The sequence below is a fragment of the Nyctereutes procyonoides genome, unplaced genomic scaffold (genome assembly GCF_905146905.1).
Source record: "Nyctereutes procyonoides isolate TBG_1078 unplaced genomic scaffold, NYPRO_anot_genome, whole genome shotgun sequence".
NCBI classification, from domain to species: domain Eukaryota; kingdom Metazoa; phylum Chordata; class Mammalia; order Carnivora; family Canidae; genus Nyctereutes; species Nyctereutes procyonoides.
This window is the reverse complement of record NW_026575146.1, coordinates 84,464,442-84,483,390: the sequence shown is the minus strand read 5'-3', so window position 1 is coordinate 84,483,390 and position 18,949 is coordinate 84,464,442. Positions and strand designations below refer to the sequence as shown.

Below are 18,949 nucleotides of genomic sequence, written 5' to 3'. Positions count from 1 at the left end.
CTGGAGCCACTGGGTCAGTCGGCCACCTGGGCCACCTCGCCGAGCACACCTCCCGGGCCCGGGCTGGCTTGGGCTGGCCTGGGCTGGCCTGGCCACAGCGCAGAGAGCAGAGAGTGGTGCTGTGAGGCCAGAGCTGGGAGCCAGAAGCCCGGCGGCGCCAGGGCGTGGGGAGCTGAGTGGGCAGCCCGTGGGCCGCGCTGGAGCCGCCGCGCAGATCCCTGACCTACTTCCAGGCCCCCTTTCAGTTCTAGGAGCCGCCAAAAATCCATAAATTAAGGAAATTAACTGATGGGGCCTGCGGCATCTTTGTAAGCTATTTAAATCTATAAATTTACAACATCTTCTGCATATATCAAGTAATTGAACTAACTGCGGGGATGTGACTTTAATGAGAAAATTTCCCCCTTCCCCTGCAGTTCGAGCTCTAAAATAAATAAATAAATAGAACCTCCCCTTAGGAAGGAAAGTTCCTGCTTTATTCCCGCGTGGAGAAGTTACAGAAGCGCCGGCCGGGCGCCCTCGCCACGCGCGAGGTGGAGGGAAGGGAAGCAGGCCCCGGCCCCGACTCGGTGCTTCTGCCACCAGCGCCCGCGCCCCGGGTCGGCCCCGAGCGCCCCCCCACGCTCCCCCCCCACGAGCGAGGCCGCTAGAGGGCGTCGCGGGCGGGCAGGGGCGCGGGGGGGGGGGCCCGCGCTGCTGCCGAGGGGAGCGCGCCCGCCCCGCAGCGGAGCCTGCCGGGGGCCCGGGCGTCCCCGGAGCCGGACGGGGGCGCAGCGCAGGCCGCGCGCGCTGGAGACTCCGCGCTCGGTTTCCAAGGAGTCGGGAAATGGAGAGGAGGGGGGCGGGCGGGGCGCTCGGGGCGCTCGGGGAGGGGGAGAGAGAGGGAGGGGCAGGCGGGGGGAGGAGGAGGGGGAGGGGGAAGGGGCCGCCGCCCGCGGAGCTGGGAGGGGCGCCCCGGGCAGTGCCGGCCGCCGCCGCGCCGCGCTCGGGAAGGAAATGGCGCGTCTGGCCGTGGGCTGCCGGCCGGGTCCCCCCCCCCGGAGCCGACCGCGTGTCCGCAGACGTCACGGCGGGGGGGCAGCCGGGGCCGAGCCCCGCGGGGGGAGGCCGCGCGGGGGGAGGGGCGGCCCCGGCCCCCGGCCCCGGCCCCGCCGCAGCCCCGGCCCGGCCGCCTCGCCGCCCAGCGGCTCCCCAAGTCCCGCCCCTGCCCCCGGGCGCCGCGGCGGCGGCTGCTCTCCTCTTTGTAACCGAAGAGTCAAGAAATGTGAGAAACGTGCCCTGTGTTACTTATTTGGGAGCCGAAAATTTATGCCCAGCTGAAAGCGCCCGGGGAAATATTACATCAGATGAAATGACAATGATTAGAATCAGCTTCTCCCCCGCCCCCTCCCGAGCCCGGAGCAGGCCCGGGCGCCGCGTGGCCGGCCGGCCGGCGGGGGGCGGGGGGCGCGGGGCGCGGGGCGCGGGGGCGCGGGGGGCGCGGGGGCCCGGGCGCGGCGCTCCCGGGAGGGTCCCGGCGGAGGCCGCGGCGGGCGGGCGGGCTCGCCGGGCGAGAGGAGGGGACGCGGCGCATTCGTGTCGCCGAGCGCGGCGGGCGCGGGCGCGGGCGCGCGGAGCTAATTGCGACTCTAATCCTCTGCCCCGCGGCGCAGCCGAGCCCCGAGCCAGGAGTCGCCGCGCGCTCCCGCTCGCGCCCGCCGCGCCGGCAACTGGAGCCGGTCGCTGCCCTCGCGTCCGGGCTCGGCCGCCGCGGGGCGCGCGCCACGGCCCGGGGCGGGGGGCTGGCTCTCTCGCCAGCAATCCAGGAAGGCCGCTGGAGGGGGAGGGGGAGGGGGAGGGGGAGGGGGAGGAGGAGGAGAGGCGGCGGCAGCGGCGGGAGGGCGGCCGGAGCGCGGCGCGAGGCGGCGGCGGCGGCGGCGGCGGCGGCGGCGAGGAGGGAGGAGGCGAGGGGAGGGCGGGGAGGGGAGGCCCCGGCGCGCCGCGCCGCGCCGCGAGGGGCCGCGCGAAGCGGGGGCCGGGGCGGGAGGGGTGGGTGGGGGGAGGGTTGGGGGCGAGAGAGAAAGTAACTCCGGGACGAGACCGGAGCGACCCGCGCGGCGAGCACAGGCGGCGACGCTGCGCCCGAGACCGGCGGCTGCGGGGGGCGGGGGCTGCGCCCGGGCCCGGGCCCGAGCCCGATCCCGATCCCGATCCCGATCCGCCGCTCCGGCTCCGAGGTAAGCCCCGCGCGGGCCGCCCCCGCCCGGCGCCGCGCACCCCTGTCCCCAAAGTGGCGGCGACGCCGCGAAAGTCGCTCGCCCGGGGGGTTTGCACCTGGGTGGGGGCGGCCGCTTTGTCCGGGGGCCGGGCGGCGGGGGCCGGCGGCGCGGGGGCACCCGGCACAAAGGCCTGGCGCGGGAGGGGGGTTGCCCACGTGGGCTGGCCCCGGCCCCGGCCCCGGGTGGACCCTCCCCACGCGGGCGGGCGCCGAGCTTCCTGCCGCGCGGGGCGGGGTGTGCGGGCGCGCGCGTGTGTGTGTGTGCGCGGGGGGGGGTTGCAGGTCCGGGCACTCGGGCCTCAGCGCAGAGCCGAGCGCCCTGCAGGGCCAGCGAGTTTCCGGGGTCAGAACCGGGCTCACGCAGCTGGGGCTTCGGGGCGCACAGGGCCCGGCTTGGCGCCCAAATCAGAAAAAGTCTCTAACGGGACAGACGTGCGTCCTCGGACGCCCACCCGGCGAGTCCGAGCGGGGCGGGAGGGGCCGGCGAGCTGCTGGTGGCCCCGGGCGCGGGGGGTCGCGGGGGGCGGGGGGGGCGCCCGGCGCTGGGGCTGCCCGCGGGGACCCCCTGACCCGGACGCGCGCGCGGGGCGCACACCGGCGGACGCCCCTCTCCCGTGGCCCAGACGCCTTTCCGCCCTCCCGCCCCCCCGCCTCCCCGCCTCCCCGCCTCGACTGCAGAAAGATAAGCTTCAAGTTTTCACTCCGTGTCTCGGATGTGCACGAAGGAATTTAACTGCACGAGTGAATAACAGCATTAGTTTCAATTAATTTTTTTTTTAAATCCCGGCAACAATAAACTTTGAGAACAAAAGCGCTTTTACGTCCTTAATTAGGCGAGCTTCCCATCTGTGGTCTCTAAGTGTCTGCCTCTTGATTTAACTTTGTCCTCCGCCCCGCCCCCCCCCCGCCGCGCGCACCCCTCCCCGCCCCGCCGGGCACCTCGGGTTCCGCGGCCGCCCCCGCCCCGCGGCGCCGCGGGCCTCGGCCCAGCCGGCTCTGGCCGCCCCGAAGTTCGCACCGGCCGGCGGGCTCCGCGGCGGGGCTGGCGCGCACCAGGTGGCATGCCCGCCCCCGCCCCCGCCCCCGCCCCGCCCCCCCTGCTCCGGGCCACCCTCCCCCTGCACCCCCACCCCGGCCGACGCTGCAGGCCCCTGGCACTCGAGCCCGCAGGCTGGCGCCCAGGGCTCAGAGCTGAAGGGAGCTCGCGAGGCGCCTTCTGTTTACCTTTTATGGTTAAAATAACAGCTTAGCAAAGAAGCGACTTCACGAAGAAGCGATTTAGTGAAATCGTCTCAAGCTGCCGCAGCTCAGCCAGTTTAATCACCCCCAGAGAGCTGAACAACTGCGAGCACAATGGGACACAAAATCATTTTGTGTGTAAATGAGCGTGGCATTCTGCTCGCTTCCCTCTGCTCGGGCGGGCGGGGCTCGGCGGCGGCGGCGGCGGCGGCCACGGCCACGGGACCGGGGCTCCCACCGCAGCCCAGAGAAGCAGGTCAATCCCCAGCCAGCGTGGACGCCCGCAGGCCCCGGAGCACGCTGCGCCGCCCAGGGCCCTGCAACAGGCGGTTTGGGCGAGCCCGGGGAGGGCCGAGGCGCGCCGGGGCTGGGTCGTGGGGTCGTGGGGTCGTGGGTTTGCTGGTGGCGGTGAAGGAATGAACTTGTGCCTCTGACTGCACCCACTTTTGTGCTTCTGACCTCAGCAGTGGTGTCGGGGGAAAGGTGCGTTGTCCAGCACAGATGCGTTGGCCGGAGACTGCGCTGGAGGTTCTGGTGGAGGCGTAAAGCCTGGGGCTTCCAATGGTGAGTTCCTGGTTTGCCATGAACATCAGGTCGTGCTTGTGATGGAAACGGGCTGGATGAGAACGGGACGGGACCGAAGAGCTTTTGTGATGGGTACTTGGTGTTAAATGTCACTCGAGTGGTGTCCTGGTAGGTGTCCTGGTAGTTGGGAAAACATTGCGCAGTCCGCCTTGATAGAATTTCCATCGGAATTCCTTGGAGCAGTTGTATCCTGCGTGTGGCTTTCCCTCTGGCTCCTCCCCCAGTGGAGCCTCCCAGGGCAGGAAAACCCATCCTGAGATCTGTTTTGGTTTCTCAGAACTTCCTCGAGATAAGTGACCTGCTTTGCTTTTCTGAGCTGGCCAGAAGTCAGGGATGCCGCAAGCGGCAGACCCTGAGTAGCCCCCCAGTGAGGGTATAAGTGAACCGTCACTGTCTCATGGCACCCCACCCCCACCCCCACCCCAGGTTCATGTCAGGGAACTTGCCAGGACACAGAAGGCAGAGCAAAGCCAAGGAGAGTAACCTTACTTAAACTGGCAGGATCGATGCTCATTGGACCTTGGTCCATGTTTTAAAACTGGATGTTGAATTTCAAGGCACAAAGTCAAACCCGAGAGAGAGAGAAGTCCAGCTGAGGCCGGTGGGAGTCAGCGTGTGTGGGGGTATGGGTGTGAGGGTGGGGGTGCCCACTGTGCCCCAGGAGACAGCCTCCAGTCAATGCAAGGGGCTGCACGGACCCCCACCCCTCCTGCAGGGTCCTAGGGTGGCTTCTAGCGACTGAGGGACAGTCTTATTTCAGTTGGTGGTCGTGGCATAGAGCAAAGTCGCAAGCGCCTGGGGAGGAGCAGGAGAGGGTCCATTTGCCGAGCTGCTGTCTTGTTTCCTTCTGGCCAGCTCTCCAATGCCTTGGGCCGTGCGATCCTGAGGGGATCTGGAATTCATTAGGCGCAGATAAGACCATTCTGCGGGGCTGGGGAGAAACTGCAGAGGTGTGGGCTAGGCAAACAAAGACAAGTTTCCTCTCTTAGGCACCCTAGGGAAGAGGTGGCCTCCTAAATGACTTCCCCTCTTCTGCCAAAAGAGGCTTCTCCGTGTCTGGCCAGTCACAGACTGCATCTTAACACGGTGGAGATGGTGTTCAGAGAGGTTCCCGGGCTCCCCAGCCCATGGAGGGTGGGGGATCCCTGAGCTGTGGTCCACGGGGCTCTCTGCTGATGCAAGAGGAGACACGCTTGGTAACGTGGCTCTGAACCAAAATACCAGGGAAATCAGATTTGTTCTGAAACATTTTGGGGCAATAATGGTGAGCATATGCTTCAGCACTGTCATTAACCGAATTAGCAGACATGGAGCTGCCCAGAAAACACGTGTGTGAGCGTGTGTGTGTGTGTGTGTGTGTGCGTGCGCGCGTGTGCACGCACAAACTGCTCCGGCTTTGGAGCGTGGGGACAGGGTGGTGGCGGGTGGAATCCGGAGAGGGCTGTGTGCTGTGGGGTCCCAGAGAGCGTAGGCGGGAAGGATGCTTGCAAGCATCTCCGACGCTGGGAGACCCAGCACGCAGGACTGCTGAGGAGTAAAAGGCCTGTGGTTTTGTCGGTGCTCCCCACAGATACTCTGGGCAGCGATGGAAGCCTAGATGCCTCACCGCAAGGAGCGGCCGAGCGGGTCCTCGCTTCACGCCCACGGCAGCGCCGGCACCGCGGTGAGAGCCAGCAGGGTGGGCTGGGCAGCGGCCGGGGGCCCCCTCCTGGTCCTCTTCCCCAGCGCCTGCCTGCCCACCGGCCGCCCTTGCTCACAGCCTCCGCATCCAAGGGATGGCTGTTGACTGGCTGTGCGGATTATGTATTTTTTTTGAAACAAAAATGCTCTTAATTTGATGTGAAATTTACTACATGTATAAAACTCAACGCCTTAGGTGCTGAGGAAGTCACTAATTTAGAGGTGTCTCGTTACTGAGACAAACTTGCAAAAAACCCCTGAATCCCAATTCACAAATTGGTGATTCGTTTGTCAGGGGATATTTCACATCTAACACATAAGCCCGCGACCTTTAATTAGAATTTTGCAGTTTGTTTTATGCCCCCGGAGGCTGACACCTTGAAATTTTTTTTTTCCTGATTTCTTATTGCTAATAAGCATCTTTCTTTTCCCCCTCTGGTACTTTGAAGAAAATGATGCAAATACACTTAATTACAGTGGTGGCCATAATTTGTCAGCTGAATATGTGATCAGGCCCCAGCAGAAGTGATCTGATTAGATCTGTGATCACGCTGGCAATAAAGGGGAGTGAGTGCACAGCTCCGTCGTGGAGAAACTCTTGTTTTCGCCTTGTTTCCGTCTCCAGGAGGGAGGAAGCATGTCCCGGTTGTCTCTTACCCGGTCGCCTGTGTCTCCCCTGGCCGCCCAGGGCATCCCACTGCCAGCCCAGCTCACCAAGTCCAATGCGCCCGTGCATATCGATGTGGGTGGCCACATGTACACCAGCAGCCTGGCCACGCTCACCAAGTACCCCGACTCCAGGTAAGAGCCAAGCCCCTGGTAGCACCAGGCGTGCAGCGGTTCCCGGCAGCATCGCCAGCCTGCTGCCGCCAGTGGGGTCCGTGCCCTCCGCCAGCCTGCGTGCGGGCTCTCCAGGGCCCACCTGCTCCCCCAGACTGGGGGCACTGGGGTTCGGGAGGACCGAGTCTGCCCCTCGGAAGATGCTTTAGACAGGAACTTGCGACCCTGGGTTGGTGGCGCTGAAAGTGCTAGGTGGAGCTCCTGACCCGCCGGCCGAAGCCCCCTATTCAGAGCCAGCCCCACCTGGCCAGCAGCCGGCTGGGAAGCCCAAGGACCTTCAGGTTCCTCTGGACTGAGACCCAGGCCTGGCCTTTGCAGGGGATCGTTTGTGAGCCATGCTGCATACTCCTTGGGATCGTGTTAGAGAGAAGTACTTAATCCTATTTCCTACTCTAACCCTCGGTTAAGGACACAAGGAGAGGGAGGAGTGGGAGTTGCAATTTGCCATCTTTGTCTGTTGGAGTGGCCCCTGCTAGATCCTGCAGGGTAGAAGCAAGCTCCCTTCTGCCCGGGGAGGCAGGCGGGGTGGCGGGGAGGGCTGGCGGTGGGGAGGGGGAGAGCTGCAGTGACTAGCTAGGAATGTCAGGGTGTTCAGGCTGTGGATAAGCATGAGCCTCAGACCCCCCTCAGCAGATGAAGTGTCTCTGACCAGGAGCCTCCCAATAGGGCACCTTGCTCTCTGCCCAGCTCCCCGGAGCTCCTGGCTCCTGAGCCCTTTTGCGGGAAGTGCCAGGCGCGGCCGGCTCCCCTGCTCCTGCTGCTTGGGCATGGCCCTCCCAGGGGCAGACCCGGTTTCCTGTTGGCATAGCAGCAGGGCTGCCCAGAGGTGGGATGGCCTCCGAGCATCTCCTGGAGGTGACGCAGTGTGCTGCTCGCAGAGCCCACGACCGCTTGCTCCTGGCACAGCGAGGCAGCCACCACCCGGGGCTGAGCAGCAGGAGGGCCGGGGCTGCGGGGTCTCGCCCTTGTTCTATACATTTAAAAAAACAAGAGGAGTTAATTAATCCCCCAGACACCGAGGGATCATCTCTGGGAAGCTTTCTTGTCAGTCTGCCTTGTCGCTGGGGTGGTGGCTCAGTGCAGAGCATCCGCAGCGCATGGTACCTTGTTGAGAGCCGGGGCGGAGCTGGGAGCAAGTGCTGGAGGTGGATAGAGCGTCCAGATCGGAATCTGGGGAGCCTGGGGTACAGATGGCAGCTGGGACTTCATCCCTCAGCCCCACAGAGGCGAGGCCTGGGGCACTTGTGAACTTGGGGGGGCTTTGCGGGGCCGGCAGCCGTGAGGCCACAGCAGCAGGGCCGGCCTGTGCGCTCGCAGAGCTCTGTCTAGGATGGGAGATGGATTCTGCTTATTTAATTTCAATTTTGCCTTCTGCGGCATTCCCGAGTTGTTTGAGATAGATCATCCCTTAATCGGTTGACGACGTTTGTGAGTGAAATTCATAAAACCCTTGCCCACAACCTCTCTGAAGAGTGTTTCTTGAAATCAGACACTTGCCTTTCTAGAATAATCACAGCTCAGGCCTGCGGGGAGTGGCTGCCTCATTCTTGTCTTTGGGCTGCCGCCTGGGATGGGCAAGGACAGGGGCAGCCCTCCCCTCTCATACCTGCAGTGCAGCTCATCTTTGCCCATCATCCTGCTCTGTGGCGGGGCAGGCCCTCTGACTGGGGAGCCGAGCGCCCTGTGGCCCCATGATGGGGCATGTGGGACCCTCGGGGGGCAGGATATGCCCAGAGGGGGCGGCCGTCTGGGGCTCTGAGATGAATCTGTCATGCTTGCCTGGATGGCTTCTGACTCAGAGGAGAGCTGCTCCCTAGGCCTAAAGCTTTGGCCCAGAGACCAAGGGGTGGTGGGACCTGTAGGACAGTCAGGGGACAGTGGGCCAGGCCGGGCCTGGGAAGTGGGTTGGACAGCTGTGCTGGCAAGAGCCCCACAGCTCTCTCTCATCCTTCTTTAATTGAATCATTAATATTTTTTTTTAAAGTCTTTTCACCAATTCTGGAAACCAAGATCAATCCCTTACCCATGGCACTGATGTTTGAGTCACCAAGAGATGAACGAATAAGAGTGCTAAGGCCACCCCAGGGGACTTCGGGATTTCAGGAAAGTCCCGCCCTGGGCAGTGCCGTGAGGCCAGGGGGCTGGCTGGTGCCCCACAGCCTTGGGACCCTGCACCCGCAGGACTATGCCCGGGCTTCTGGTTCTTGGCTCATCGGGGTGACTCCAACACCGGGAGCAGGTGCGGCCACCAGCTGGCTCAGGCACAGCCATCAGCCTGTGCCCAGAAAGAGCAGAGCACGGCTGCCCCAGGGCTGGAAGTGGACGCCCCAGGGCTGCTACCTCGCCTGACCCTGCCGGACATCCATTAGCTGCTGCCATCACGGCCCCAAGCTGGTGTCCACACTGGCTGTGGGAAGCAGCAAATTAAGCCAGGAGCTTCAGAACTAATAAAACCTTCCATTGAACCATCCAGGAAATTGGAGCCAAAGCTTTTTTTTTTTTTTTTTTTTTTTAAAAAGGAGACCCCTGTCAGCTGGGATCAGAACTGGCTGGATTATTCTGAGAAGGACTTCTAGAAGTTGCTACCCCACACCCTGCAGCCTCTCTCAGAGGGTGGCCCAGGGAAGGAGCTGACTCTCGAGCCCCTGCAAGTAGGGAGGGGAAGGATGAGGAGAGTCCTTTTTGCGGCAGTTGTCCTAACCTGCCCTCAATTTACCTCCTCCGTAGCCTCAGACCCTGAGGGTGGGAAAGGCCTTTGTCCTTCGAACGGATACTGATGGTAATATCTAGAACCCGTCTTAAAATAAGGCAGGTTGAGAACCTTCTAGCATCTGACCAATAAAACAACCTAGAACCCAGCCAGCCCTGGAATGTGGGTGGCCCCAGGGGTCCCCTAGACCAACGGGATGGTGTGGAGCTCCAGCCAGCCCTGGCATCAGAGACATCTGCAAGGTACCCAGGCCTAGAACGTTGCTTGCCGCACAGAGTGTTTGAGCTCAGCCAGGAAGGGGGGACAAGGTTCCACAGGGAGGCTGAGGCTTCGGACCAGCTAGCTTGCCTACGAATGTGGCTTTTCCTTCCTCCTGCTGGTGTGACATGCAGGGCTTCGGCCAAGGATGGCCTGTGGGACCCGGCAGCCTTGCTTAGTCCCATCTGCGCCTGGGGCCCTGGATGGCCCTCATTCTGCATGTCCCAAGCTCCGCAGAGGCCAGGTCTTAGGGGTTCCGGCAGCTGGAAGAGGCCTTGGAGCCCACTAGGCTTTCCAGCAGGAGCTACGGTCCCTAGGCCTAGGAGGGTGACAGGGCTCAGGGGCCTTCGGAGTCCGGAGATGAGTTGTATCTGGGTGACTGCAGTACTGGTTCCACGGGTCCGGGCCTCTCCACACCTCATCCTGGACTCTGAGCTGCTCACGCCCATCCATGAGGCAGCCTTGCCCTTTACATGGCCCCTCTGAGACAGGGGCTCAGCCGTGGCCCCAGAGTGAGAAGAGGTGGCTGCATAGCTACCGCAGGCCAGGGCAGGCCCTTGTGGCCGGTGCCTTGAGTGTGCCAGGCCACCAGACCGGAGGACAGTATAGACGGGAGGAGCTGAGAGGCTTTGGGGACTCTCACCCCTCAGTATCTACCCAACTCATGTGCTCTGAGGACCAGTGACTTGGAGCGGACGGAGGACCGGGCTGTTGGTGGAGAGGGGAGCATCCCTGGAGGGTCCTTGTGGGTGCAGACACAAGGGTGTCAGTCCCAGACAGGGCCACCCCTCTCCCAGGCGGTGCACATAAGCTGTCGCCGTGCCAGGTGTTGCTGGTGTGTGGCTGTGCCTGCTGAAGGGTATCTGGAGGTGCTGTCACTCACGGGACCCCGCCAACCTCCCACCTGTTCCTGAATCAAGCTCTTGGCCGTCCCCGCCCCTCCTTGGGGCTCCTCACTGTCCACAGCTGAGCCAAAAGGGGCCGGCTGCTCTGGCCCTGGGGCCAGGGGTCCTCCTCCCTGGAATGGACAGGGACAGGCATCGGGGGCTCCCCACGAGCTTCCTGCAGGTCCTGTGTTTCTGTCAGAACCACTGCCCTTCAGAGGACAGGGTGCTGGGACGGGACGTCTCTCCCCTGCCAGGTGTGAGCACCTGCTTCACGTGAATACACCGGCGTCTGGGGACACACCGGGTGCGTGTATGTGCATAGGCTGTGGTGCATGTGTACATGCTCACACCGCAGCTTGTGTGCAGGCACACTGTAGAGTGCGTGTGCGTGTGTGTGCACACATGCTATCCCTCCTGCCTGCCTCTCTTCCTCCCCTAGGGCTCCCTGAGTGAGTGGCTCTGCGTGGTCCGTCTGTGAGTTTGTCAGCCTACATAGCTGTGTCTCGGGTGGTTCTCATTGGCTGGCATGTCCTTTGCCTGGGTGTGTCTGGGTCTGCCATTCGATTCGTGTGTGGCAGGGGAGGGGACCGTGTGATCTTGCGCCTGTTGCCCAAGTGTGTCGCCTCTGATGCTCATTCATGTGGGTTGGGTGAGGTGGATGTGTGTGACCCGAGACTGACGTGCCCGGTTTACGAGCGTTCACTGGGCGTGAGGCTGTGGGCTGGGGTATCTGCTGGTCGGTAGGAGTTTTCTGGGCGGGTCTGCCTGGCAAGGGTTTGTGTGTGCGGGGCGAGGAGGCTGTGTCTGCGTGTCACTCTAGTTTTCCGGGCCGGTAGTGTGTCGGCGGGCAGGTGCACGCGGCCAGGTGTGTGTGTCTCTCTGGCTGTGGCTTGTGAGTGTAGGCCGGGTGTGCAGCATGTGCCAGTGTCCTCTTGTGACTGGGACCTGACCGCCCTGGGTGTATGCAGACACCCGCGGGGCCTGGCAGGGGCCCAGTTACCCAGGGAAGGCCCCCTTGCCCCTCCGGTGGGGCAGGTGGACTGGCCCTTCCATCACCCCCGCTCCCCCCTCTCCCAGAATAAGCCGCCTCTTCAATGGCACTGAGCCCATCGTCCTGGACAGTCTGAAGCAACATTACTTCATCGACCGGGACGGGGAGATTTTCCGCTATGTCCTGAGCTTCTTGCGGACGTCAAAACTGCTGCTCCCGGATGACTTCAAGGTAAGTCGGCCGCCAGCCGCTCCCCTGCGCTGCCTGTGCGGTGGCATTACACAGGGGACGCTGTGACTTAATAAATGGACCCACGGTCGTCATGGCAACCATAAAAAGTTAAACGATGAAGCCGAGGGCTAAATCAGTTTTTCTAAACTAATTTTGTTTTCTCACATTTTTAGCTTATTTATCAGGGTGTAACAACAATTAAGCGGCCGCGCGTACCCCATCTCGTTTGCCGTGTTGAGGGACGGTTGTGGGCCAGAGTTACACACAGAGTTACAGAGTTCCTACATCTGTTGCTTGTGGGCACTTGGCAGGGGAAACCCTGACCCAAACCAAATACCCTTTAAACAAAAGGCTGCCCCCAGGTCTGGGGGGCGGGGGGGGGGCGCCTGTCCAGGGTGGCCGACCTGGTTCCGAGAGGCCTGCCTCCTCGTGGGGCCCGGCCACGGCATGGGGAGTGGGGGGTCCCGGGGGAACGAAGCTCAGGCCTGGCTCAAGCCGGCAGATGTCCTTCCTTCCTGCACCCGGAGGACCCGTGGCGCTGGTGCTGTTTTGTCCTCCATCCAACTGATACCGGGTGCCAACAACCAGAGTCAGGCTAGAGATACAGTGAAATACAGGGCAGACGTGGGTCCTGTCCCCATAGCGCTTACAATCTAGTGAGATGACAGGTTTTGAACAAAGAAAAGGAAATAGAAATGCACGAATTCCCGGGGTGGGGGGCAAATGTTTCATAGACGTAGAGAGCGAGGTGAAGGGGAACCATGGGGACCTGCCCCCGGGGGGTTTGGGGGGAATGATGATGCTTATCTGGGTGGTGAAAGAGGAGCAGGGGAAACAGGCTTGAAGGCCAAGAAGCTTGGTACCTTCCAGAACCAGACAGAAGCTGTCGGCCTGGGGCAGTGTGTATAGGGGGAGGGAGGAGGGAGCTGCTGGTCGAGGTGGGACCTAGGTGGCCTGCGTGGCATTCGGCGTTTTACCCTGAACACAGTGCAACGGTTGTGAGCAGGGAGTGACATCGGGTTTGCAAGTCAGAAGGACAGCGCTGGCTGCTGTGTGGGCAAGGGTGCAGTTGGGGTGAGGGGTGGGAGCGGGAGGCCGAGGGAGGTTTCCTGAGGCCTTGGTCCAGGTGGGAGACCATGAAGATAGAGCAAAGCGGCAGATTAGATTTATGTTTAGGAGCTGGCCACAGAAGGCCACGGTGTGGACCAGTCGGAGGTGGGGGGACTCTCAAGGCTGCCTCCTGGCCTTTGGCTTTGGTCCTGAGTGGGTGCATGGAGGCCCAGGCGTGGAACAGGCTCGGGGGAGCGTTGCACCTCACTCCTGCAGGGATTTGGTGTTGGGGGCATCACGTGGGGATGTTCTGGGCTGTACAGAAAAACGTGTGCAAATAACATTTAAAGCCTTGGGAGTGGATGAGAGTGGACGCCCAGGATGGAGCCCTGAAGAACCCCATCAGAGGGACAGGGTGGGTCCCGACAGATGACAGGTCCAGGTAGGGGCTAGAGCTTAGGCTTCCCTCAGAGCAGTTCCAGAGGCTGGGGCCAACAGATGGAAGGGACCGAGGGCCTGTGGGGCTGGGCCCTGTGTGGGGGTTGGCCTCCCCTGCCTCCCCCCAGGGGTCCTCAGGCTCACCAGCCAGCCTTGAGGTGAGCCCCAGTGAGTGCCCCAAGCCCTGGGGCCTAAGCTACTCAGGGCCAGGGCAAGTATGGGTATGCATGTGTTTAGGGGACAGTTGGTGGGAACGTGCCAGCCTGGGAGTGGGCTGCCTGGAGGTGGCCTCCCCACCCCCCTGATACCTCACTCGGCCTGCTAGGGCAGGGTGGGCCTGGCGCTTGGCACATTTTGTCATCCCTTAGACCTCACCCTCCTCTCTGAGCTGGGTGTTTATGTCTATTTTATAGACAGGGAAACTGAGGCTCTGAGAAGGTCAGTAACTGACGATCAGAGGCCTCAGGGCTGCTAGATAGGGTGCCAAAGATCCCACCCAGGCAGGTCTGCTTTGCCGCCCTGCTGGGCCCTGAGCTCCTCGGGGGCAGATGGCGATGCTGTGGCCCTGTGCCTGGCCCAGCCTCGTGTCTGGGCTTCTAAGAAGGCGTAGGCACGGCCTCGGGCTCTCCTAGCCCAGCCCCCTGGTCTTTCCAGAGGCCTCTCGCTGCTCCAGGGACTCGAGCCCAGATGGATGAGCGCAAGGTATCTGGCACAGGTGCACACCAGCTGCTGCCTTGGGGTGAAGGCTAGACTCCCAGGGCTCGCACACAGTCACCTGAGCTCGTTGCCCCGTCTGTGCCAGGGGCACGGCCATCCGGGTTGCACCGAGCCCCGGGGGCCGCACGGAACTGCCCGGGCAGGCGGGGTGCGTGGGGGGCCGGGGTCGGCAGGCGCAGCCCCCAGCCGCTGCCCTGCCCTGTGCGCCCCCGCAGGACTTCAGCCTGCTGTACGAGGAGGCCCGCTACTACCAGCTGCAGCCCATGGTGCGGGAGCTGGAGCGCTGGCAGCAGGAGCAGGAGCAGCGCCGCCGCAGCCGCGCCTGTGACTGCCTGGTGGTGCGGGTCACGCCGGACTTGGGGGAGCGGATTGCGCTCAGCGGCGAGAAGGCCCTCATCGAGGAGGTCTTCCCCGAGACCGGCGACGTCATGTGCAACTCCGTCAACGCCGGCTGGAACCAGGACCCCACGCACGTCATCCGCTTCCCGCTCAACGGCTACTGCAGGCTCAACTCGGTGCAGGTGAGGGCTGCGCAGGTGAGGGCTGCGCCCGCCGCGCCCCTGCCTCCCCGCCCGCGGCCCTGGGGCAGCAGGGATAGGTGGACGGAGGCGTGGCCCCCGAAACGGTGAAGCCCTCCGTGCCATCTTACAGGAAAGGCAACAATGTGTCGATGCATAATTTATGTCCCGCTCATAATTAAATGATGGCGCCTGGGGGATGGACTTAAAAAAATTGATCTGTGCTTTTTTTTTTTTTTTTTTTAACCAAAAGGATGTTCTATGAAAATGGCCCAGAGTATTTTCAACAAACTGTGCTTCGCTTGGCACCCAGAGTCTGCCTTTCGAGTCAGATTAAACCCGGGCCATAGGAGCGGAGGGTCAGGCGCTGAGCGAAGGCGGCCCGGAGCCCCCTTGCCCACCCCGCCGACCCGCAGCCGCAGGCACCCGGGCCGCCGCCCAGAGCAGGCCTTCCTCAGACGGGGCTCAGAGCTGGGGGGCCCCAGAGGGATGGGGCCTATGCTGCACCAGAGCTTGCAGACCCAGGAGCAGACTCCTCCTGATTCAGGCTTAGGGGCGGAGTGGACACTGGGGCGCAAAGGCCTCCCCCCTCCCCACCCACGCACACGTGCCATAGGCTGTCAGAACTTGCGAGGCGTGGGACACTGGTGTCAGCCATGGTGACGGGACCCCCCTCGCCCCCACAGAGGCACAAACCCACGTGGACATGGAGGCCTGTAGAGACTCAGAAGCCGAGGGGCCTCCTCCTCCTCCCCACCCCAAGTTCCCTTGAGCTGATGGGCCCCCAGGCCTCAAACCATCTGGGACTCACAGCTCAGGGAAGCAGGTGGCTGCCCAGAGGCTGCAGGCAGGGTCTCTATTATTGAGTCGGGCCTCAGTGAGGCGGGGGAGGGAGGCAGGTTATGCCCTGGAGAAGAGAGAAGTCTCTTTCTGCCTCTGGATCAAGGCTGTGGACTCCTGAGAATGGGGAGGGCAGCGGGGGCGAGGTCGCCTTCCCAGGTTTGGTCACCCAGGGGGACCCGGAGCCTGGCTGCACCTGTCCTTCCTGTGGTTGCCCACCCGGTGGTTCTGCACGGTGGTCACTGTCATGAGGTCTTAACAGGACATCTCACGGCCCACGAGGCCACGACCCTTGCAGCTGCACGTGGCTGACCCTTCTTTCTCCCCCGGCAGGTCCTGGAGAGGCTGTTCCAGAGGGGCTTCAGCGTGGCCGCGTCCTGTGGGGGTGGCGTGGACTCCTCCCAGTTCAGCGAGTACGTGCTCTGCCGGGAGGAGCGGCGGCCGCAGCCCACCCCCACCGCGGTCCGGATAAAGCAGGAGCCCTTGGACTAGGCCCTGCCTCAGTGCCCACCCGAGGCCGTGTGGCCCTGGGGACGCCCCAGGGACCTGGAGACAGTGCCGGGGAGTTGTGCCTCGGCCTGCTTAGCAGTGGGCGTGAGACCGAGGGTGGGGCTGGAGGGCCCGGAGCCAGCCCAGGAGCCCCAGGTACCGCGGCCGCAGAGCGCAGGGTGCCGGAGGTGTGCCCGCTGAAGGACTGTGGATGTGACCCAAAGATGCCGTGGTGGGGACAGCGCCCCAGACCCTTGGGCTCGCCAGCCCGGCGCAGCGGAGGCCCCTGGGCCCACTCCAGAGGAGCCGATCGTCCTCCACGCGTGGCAGACTGGCGGGGCTCCTTGCGTCACAGATGGCTTATTTTTCTACAGTATTTAAGATGGAAGTAACTAACTGCACAAGCCAGAGAGGCCGACAGGGACCAACGCTTCTTCATCTGGTGCTCAGTTCTCCGCTGGCCATGCAGCACACCCCTGTGGCGGGGGAGCTCCGGGGCGCGGGGGCCCAGGCGCCCGCACTGTGGGGCTTGGAGACCTCCGGCCCCTGCGCCAGAGACAGATGCAAGAATGGAGATGCTGTAGGAGCTGAAGCAGGGCCCCCCCGGGGACGGGGCTGCCAGGAGGAGGGCTCTGGGGGTGTGGGGGATGGATGGCTCTGGAACCATCTGAGACCCTCACCTTTGCTGCCACCCAGGGTGCCGGCCACACTTGGTGAGCCACCTGACCTACTAATGCCCAGGGGCTTCCAGTCCTGTCTGAGTGTCCTCACACCTGCGCTTCTGCAGAAGTCTGTCCCCGTCCGGACCAGCCACGGGGCCACACCGCATCCTTACCTCAGGAATGGGCCCCCTGGTGAAGGGGCCCATGTGTCAGCAGCATCCTCTGGGTACCCAGCTCAGGAAGCCGTCCCCAGCTCCGATTTTCCCACACTAATATGCACACTGAATTTGAATGAAACTGTTACACGAGCCTGCCTGCCGCTGAGACGGGGACGCAAGGCGTACCTGGGGCTCCAGGCTCCGGATTCCAACAAGGACTGGCCCCGAGGGGTCCCCCCAGACCCACTCCCTCCCAGACGACAGGCGCAAAGACGCCCCCCCCACCCCCCGTCCCGGCCTTGTCACCCCGCACGCTGGCTCCACCCGGGGGTGGGGGGGAATCTTGGAGGGGCGCCCCAGCCGGCCCCGTGCTGTGTACGATGCCTGTAGACTTGTATATGACTCCTTTAATATTGTAAAGATGCTGATGTACAATTGTCGTGTGTTTGTGTAAACACATTACGTTCCTAGTTCCTGCCATAAATGATGCTATAAAGCGAACGACTCAGGCTCCGTCCTGTGCAGAAGCGGCAGCCGGATCCCACACGCCACGCAGTGCAGAGGTGGGGGGGGTGGAGTTTGGGGGCTGGGATCCCTGATCACGAAGAACGAGGCGACTTCCCAACCCCCTGCAGCCGTAGCTGGGGAGGAGGCAGGGGCAGGGTCCTGAGCGGGCCATTATTTATTGCATTTGGGTGCGCTGTGCCCTGTCCACTCTGGGCAGCACAGGTTCTGAATTCTGATTCACATCCCCTAACCAGATGCCATATGGGGGGAAGCAGACAGGTGTCTGGGACCTTTGAACCAGTCTTGAAGTGTTTGAGATTTTTCCCTCCTTGGCTCTGGGTTGAGGTTGGCATCATCTTAGAGCCCCACAAAGTGGTACAAGGGGGCCATCCATGGCTCGGGCCAGCCAGGGGTACTTGCAGGCCCCAGCATGAGACCCGCAGGTCACCAGTGCACCTCTTTCCAGGGGTAGGCTTCCCGTCTTAATGAGTCTTTGTGTTTTTCCTCAAAGCCCTTATGGTTCTAACCCACGAGGCCCCTTTTACATGCCCAGTAAGGGGCACCAGCTTCAACCTGCCTGCAGGACGGGAGCACAGAACGGCCTCATCCCGTCGGAGGCCACAAAGCAGATGCCATCCGCCCTACAATCTAATTTGCCGGCCGGACTTGCTAGCCGCCTCTGCTTAGCAACGCGCCTACGGTTGGCACATCTGCATTTTGGCATCAGAGGTTCACGTCTGAGAGGGGGAGAAAGCGTTGTGTTTATTAGAAAGGAAGTCTTGTGAAAACAGCTCAGTGCTGCGAGCATTTTTGGATTTTTCTGGTATGATAGCCAGAATGGTTACTGGAGATTCCCTAACATTTTCAGGCAAGTGATCTTTTTTGCAAACTAAACCATTGTGCTGGAAAAGAAAAACAAAAAGAGTAACCACCTTAACTGAATGTTACTCCTATTTAGTAATTAAGTAAAAAAAAAAAGGGGGGGGGAAGTAGATGTTACATAAATTGGGAAATCTCTGAATCTGTAGAGATAAATTGTGCTCCCATAGTAATGCTAAAATTCTAATATATATAGTCCCCATGAACGGCACAAATTATCGATTCCTTTAAGACATTTTTATACTTCCGGAATGAATATATTGTAAGGACGCTTTTGATCAAATACCAGCAGCATGAATGTTTCTTCTGTTCTTCATGCGCCTCAAAACTGATTATTTATGATAAGCAACTGGATAGAGAGCTGCCAGTGCTGACCAACCTCTGCCACGGCGGGGGAGAACCGGACAAGCCACAGCAGGTGGCTTCTGCCCCTGTCCTGCTCACACAGGGCTCAGAGCCAGGTCACAACACTATCTTCTAAAAAGTGTTTTTTTTTTTTTTTTAACTACCACTTGACTGTGTTCCTTAGAATAAATAAAGGCTATTTTATAAATTACACACACAGCTCTAGCGCTTTGTTTCTAACCCACTGAGGCAGCCACAAGAAGGTACTCTGGTTTAGATGATTCTGAAACCACCACTCCTCACATTTGGGACTTGGCTTGGCCAATCAATCAGACCCTGAGCGGCCCGAGTCTCAAATACTGACCTGACCCGAGGAGCTGCCGTGGAGGGCTGGGTGCTAAGCAGCTGCACGGTCCCCGGGCAACCTAGCATGCACCATGCTGGTAGACCTGGGAATGAGGGCAGAGAAGGCATGGGCTTCCCTCACCTCCCCCAAACCCCCAGCCCTGATCCCTGTGTTCCGGGGGTCCTGAGTCTTTTGCACTATATTGATTTTGTGTGCGTGTATGTGTGAACCAAACCAGCATATTTGGAAAATGGGCAGAGAAGCACAGATGTGAGCAGTGGGGGAACAGGATCTCCATTGAGCCCCTGACCAAGGGAAGCCT

At 61.8% G+C, this 18,949-nt stretch overlaps 1 protein-coding gene across 3 annotated transcripts; it reads left to right on the top strand.

Moving 5' to 3' along the window:
* Positions 1-2,043: 2,043 nt before the first annotated feature.
* On the top strand, positions 2,044-17,051 carry KCTD15 (potassium channel tetramerization domain containing 15). Of its 3 annotated transcripts, none has more exons than XM_055310562.1 (7): positions 2,044-2,216; positions 3,964-4,060; positions 5,652-5,744; positions 6,387-6,562; positions 11,534-11,678; positions 14,099-14,404; positions 15,575-17,051. In XM_055310562.1, the coding sequence occupies exons 3-7, from the start codon at positions 5,679-5,681 to the stop codon at positions 15,731-15,733; spliced, it is 852 nt and encodes a 283-aa protein (XP_055166537.1). In that variant the 5' UTR covers positions 2,044-2,216; positions 3,964-4,060; positions 5,652-5,678; the 3' UTR covers positions 15,734-17,051. The 3 variants fall into 3 exon arrangements, with proteins under 3 accessions (XP_055166537.1, XP_055166536.1, XP_055166538.1); XM_055310561.1 differs by having other exon boundaries at positions 3,961-4,060; XM_055310563.1 differs by lacking the exon at positions 5,652-5,744 and having other exon boundaries at positions 3,961-4,060.
* The last annotated feature ends 1,898 nt before the right edge of the window (positions 17,052-18,949 follow it).

Coding starts and splice junctions, on each gene's coding strand:
- KCTD15 (XM_055310562.1), top strand. CDS start 5,679: ATGCCTCACCGCAAGGAGCGGCCGAGCGGGTCCTCGCTTCACGCCCAC. Junction 11,679..14,098: donor TGCTCCCGGATGACTTCAAG/GTAAGTCGGCCG, acceptor GCGCCCCCGCAG/GACTTCAGCCTGCTGTACGA. Junction 14,405..15,574: donor GCAGGCTCAACTCGGTGCAG/GTGAGGGCTGCG, acceptor CTCCCCCGGCAG/GTCCTGGAGAGGCTGTTCCA.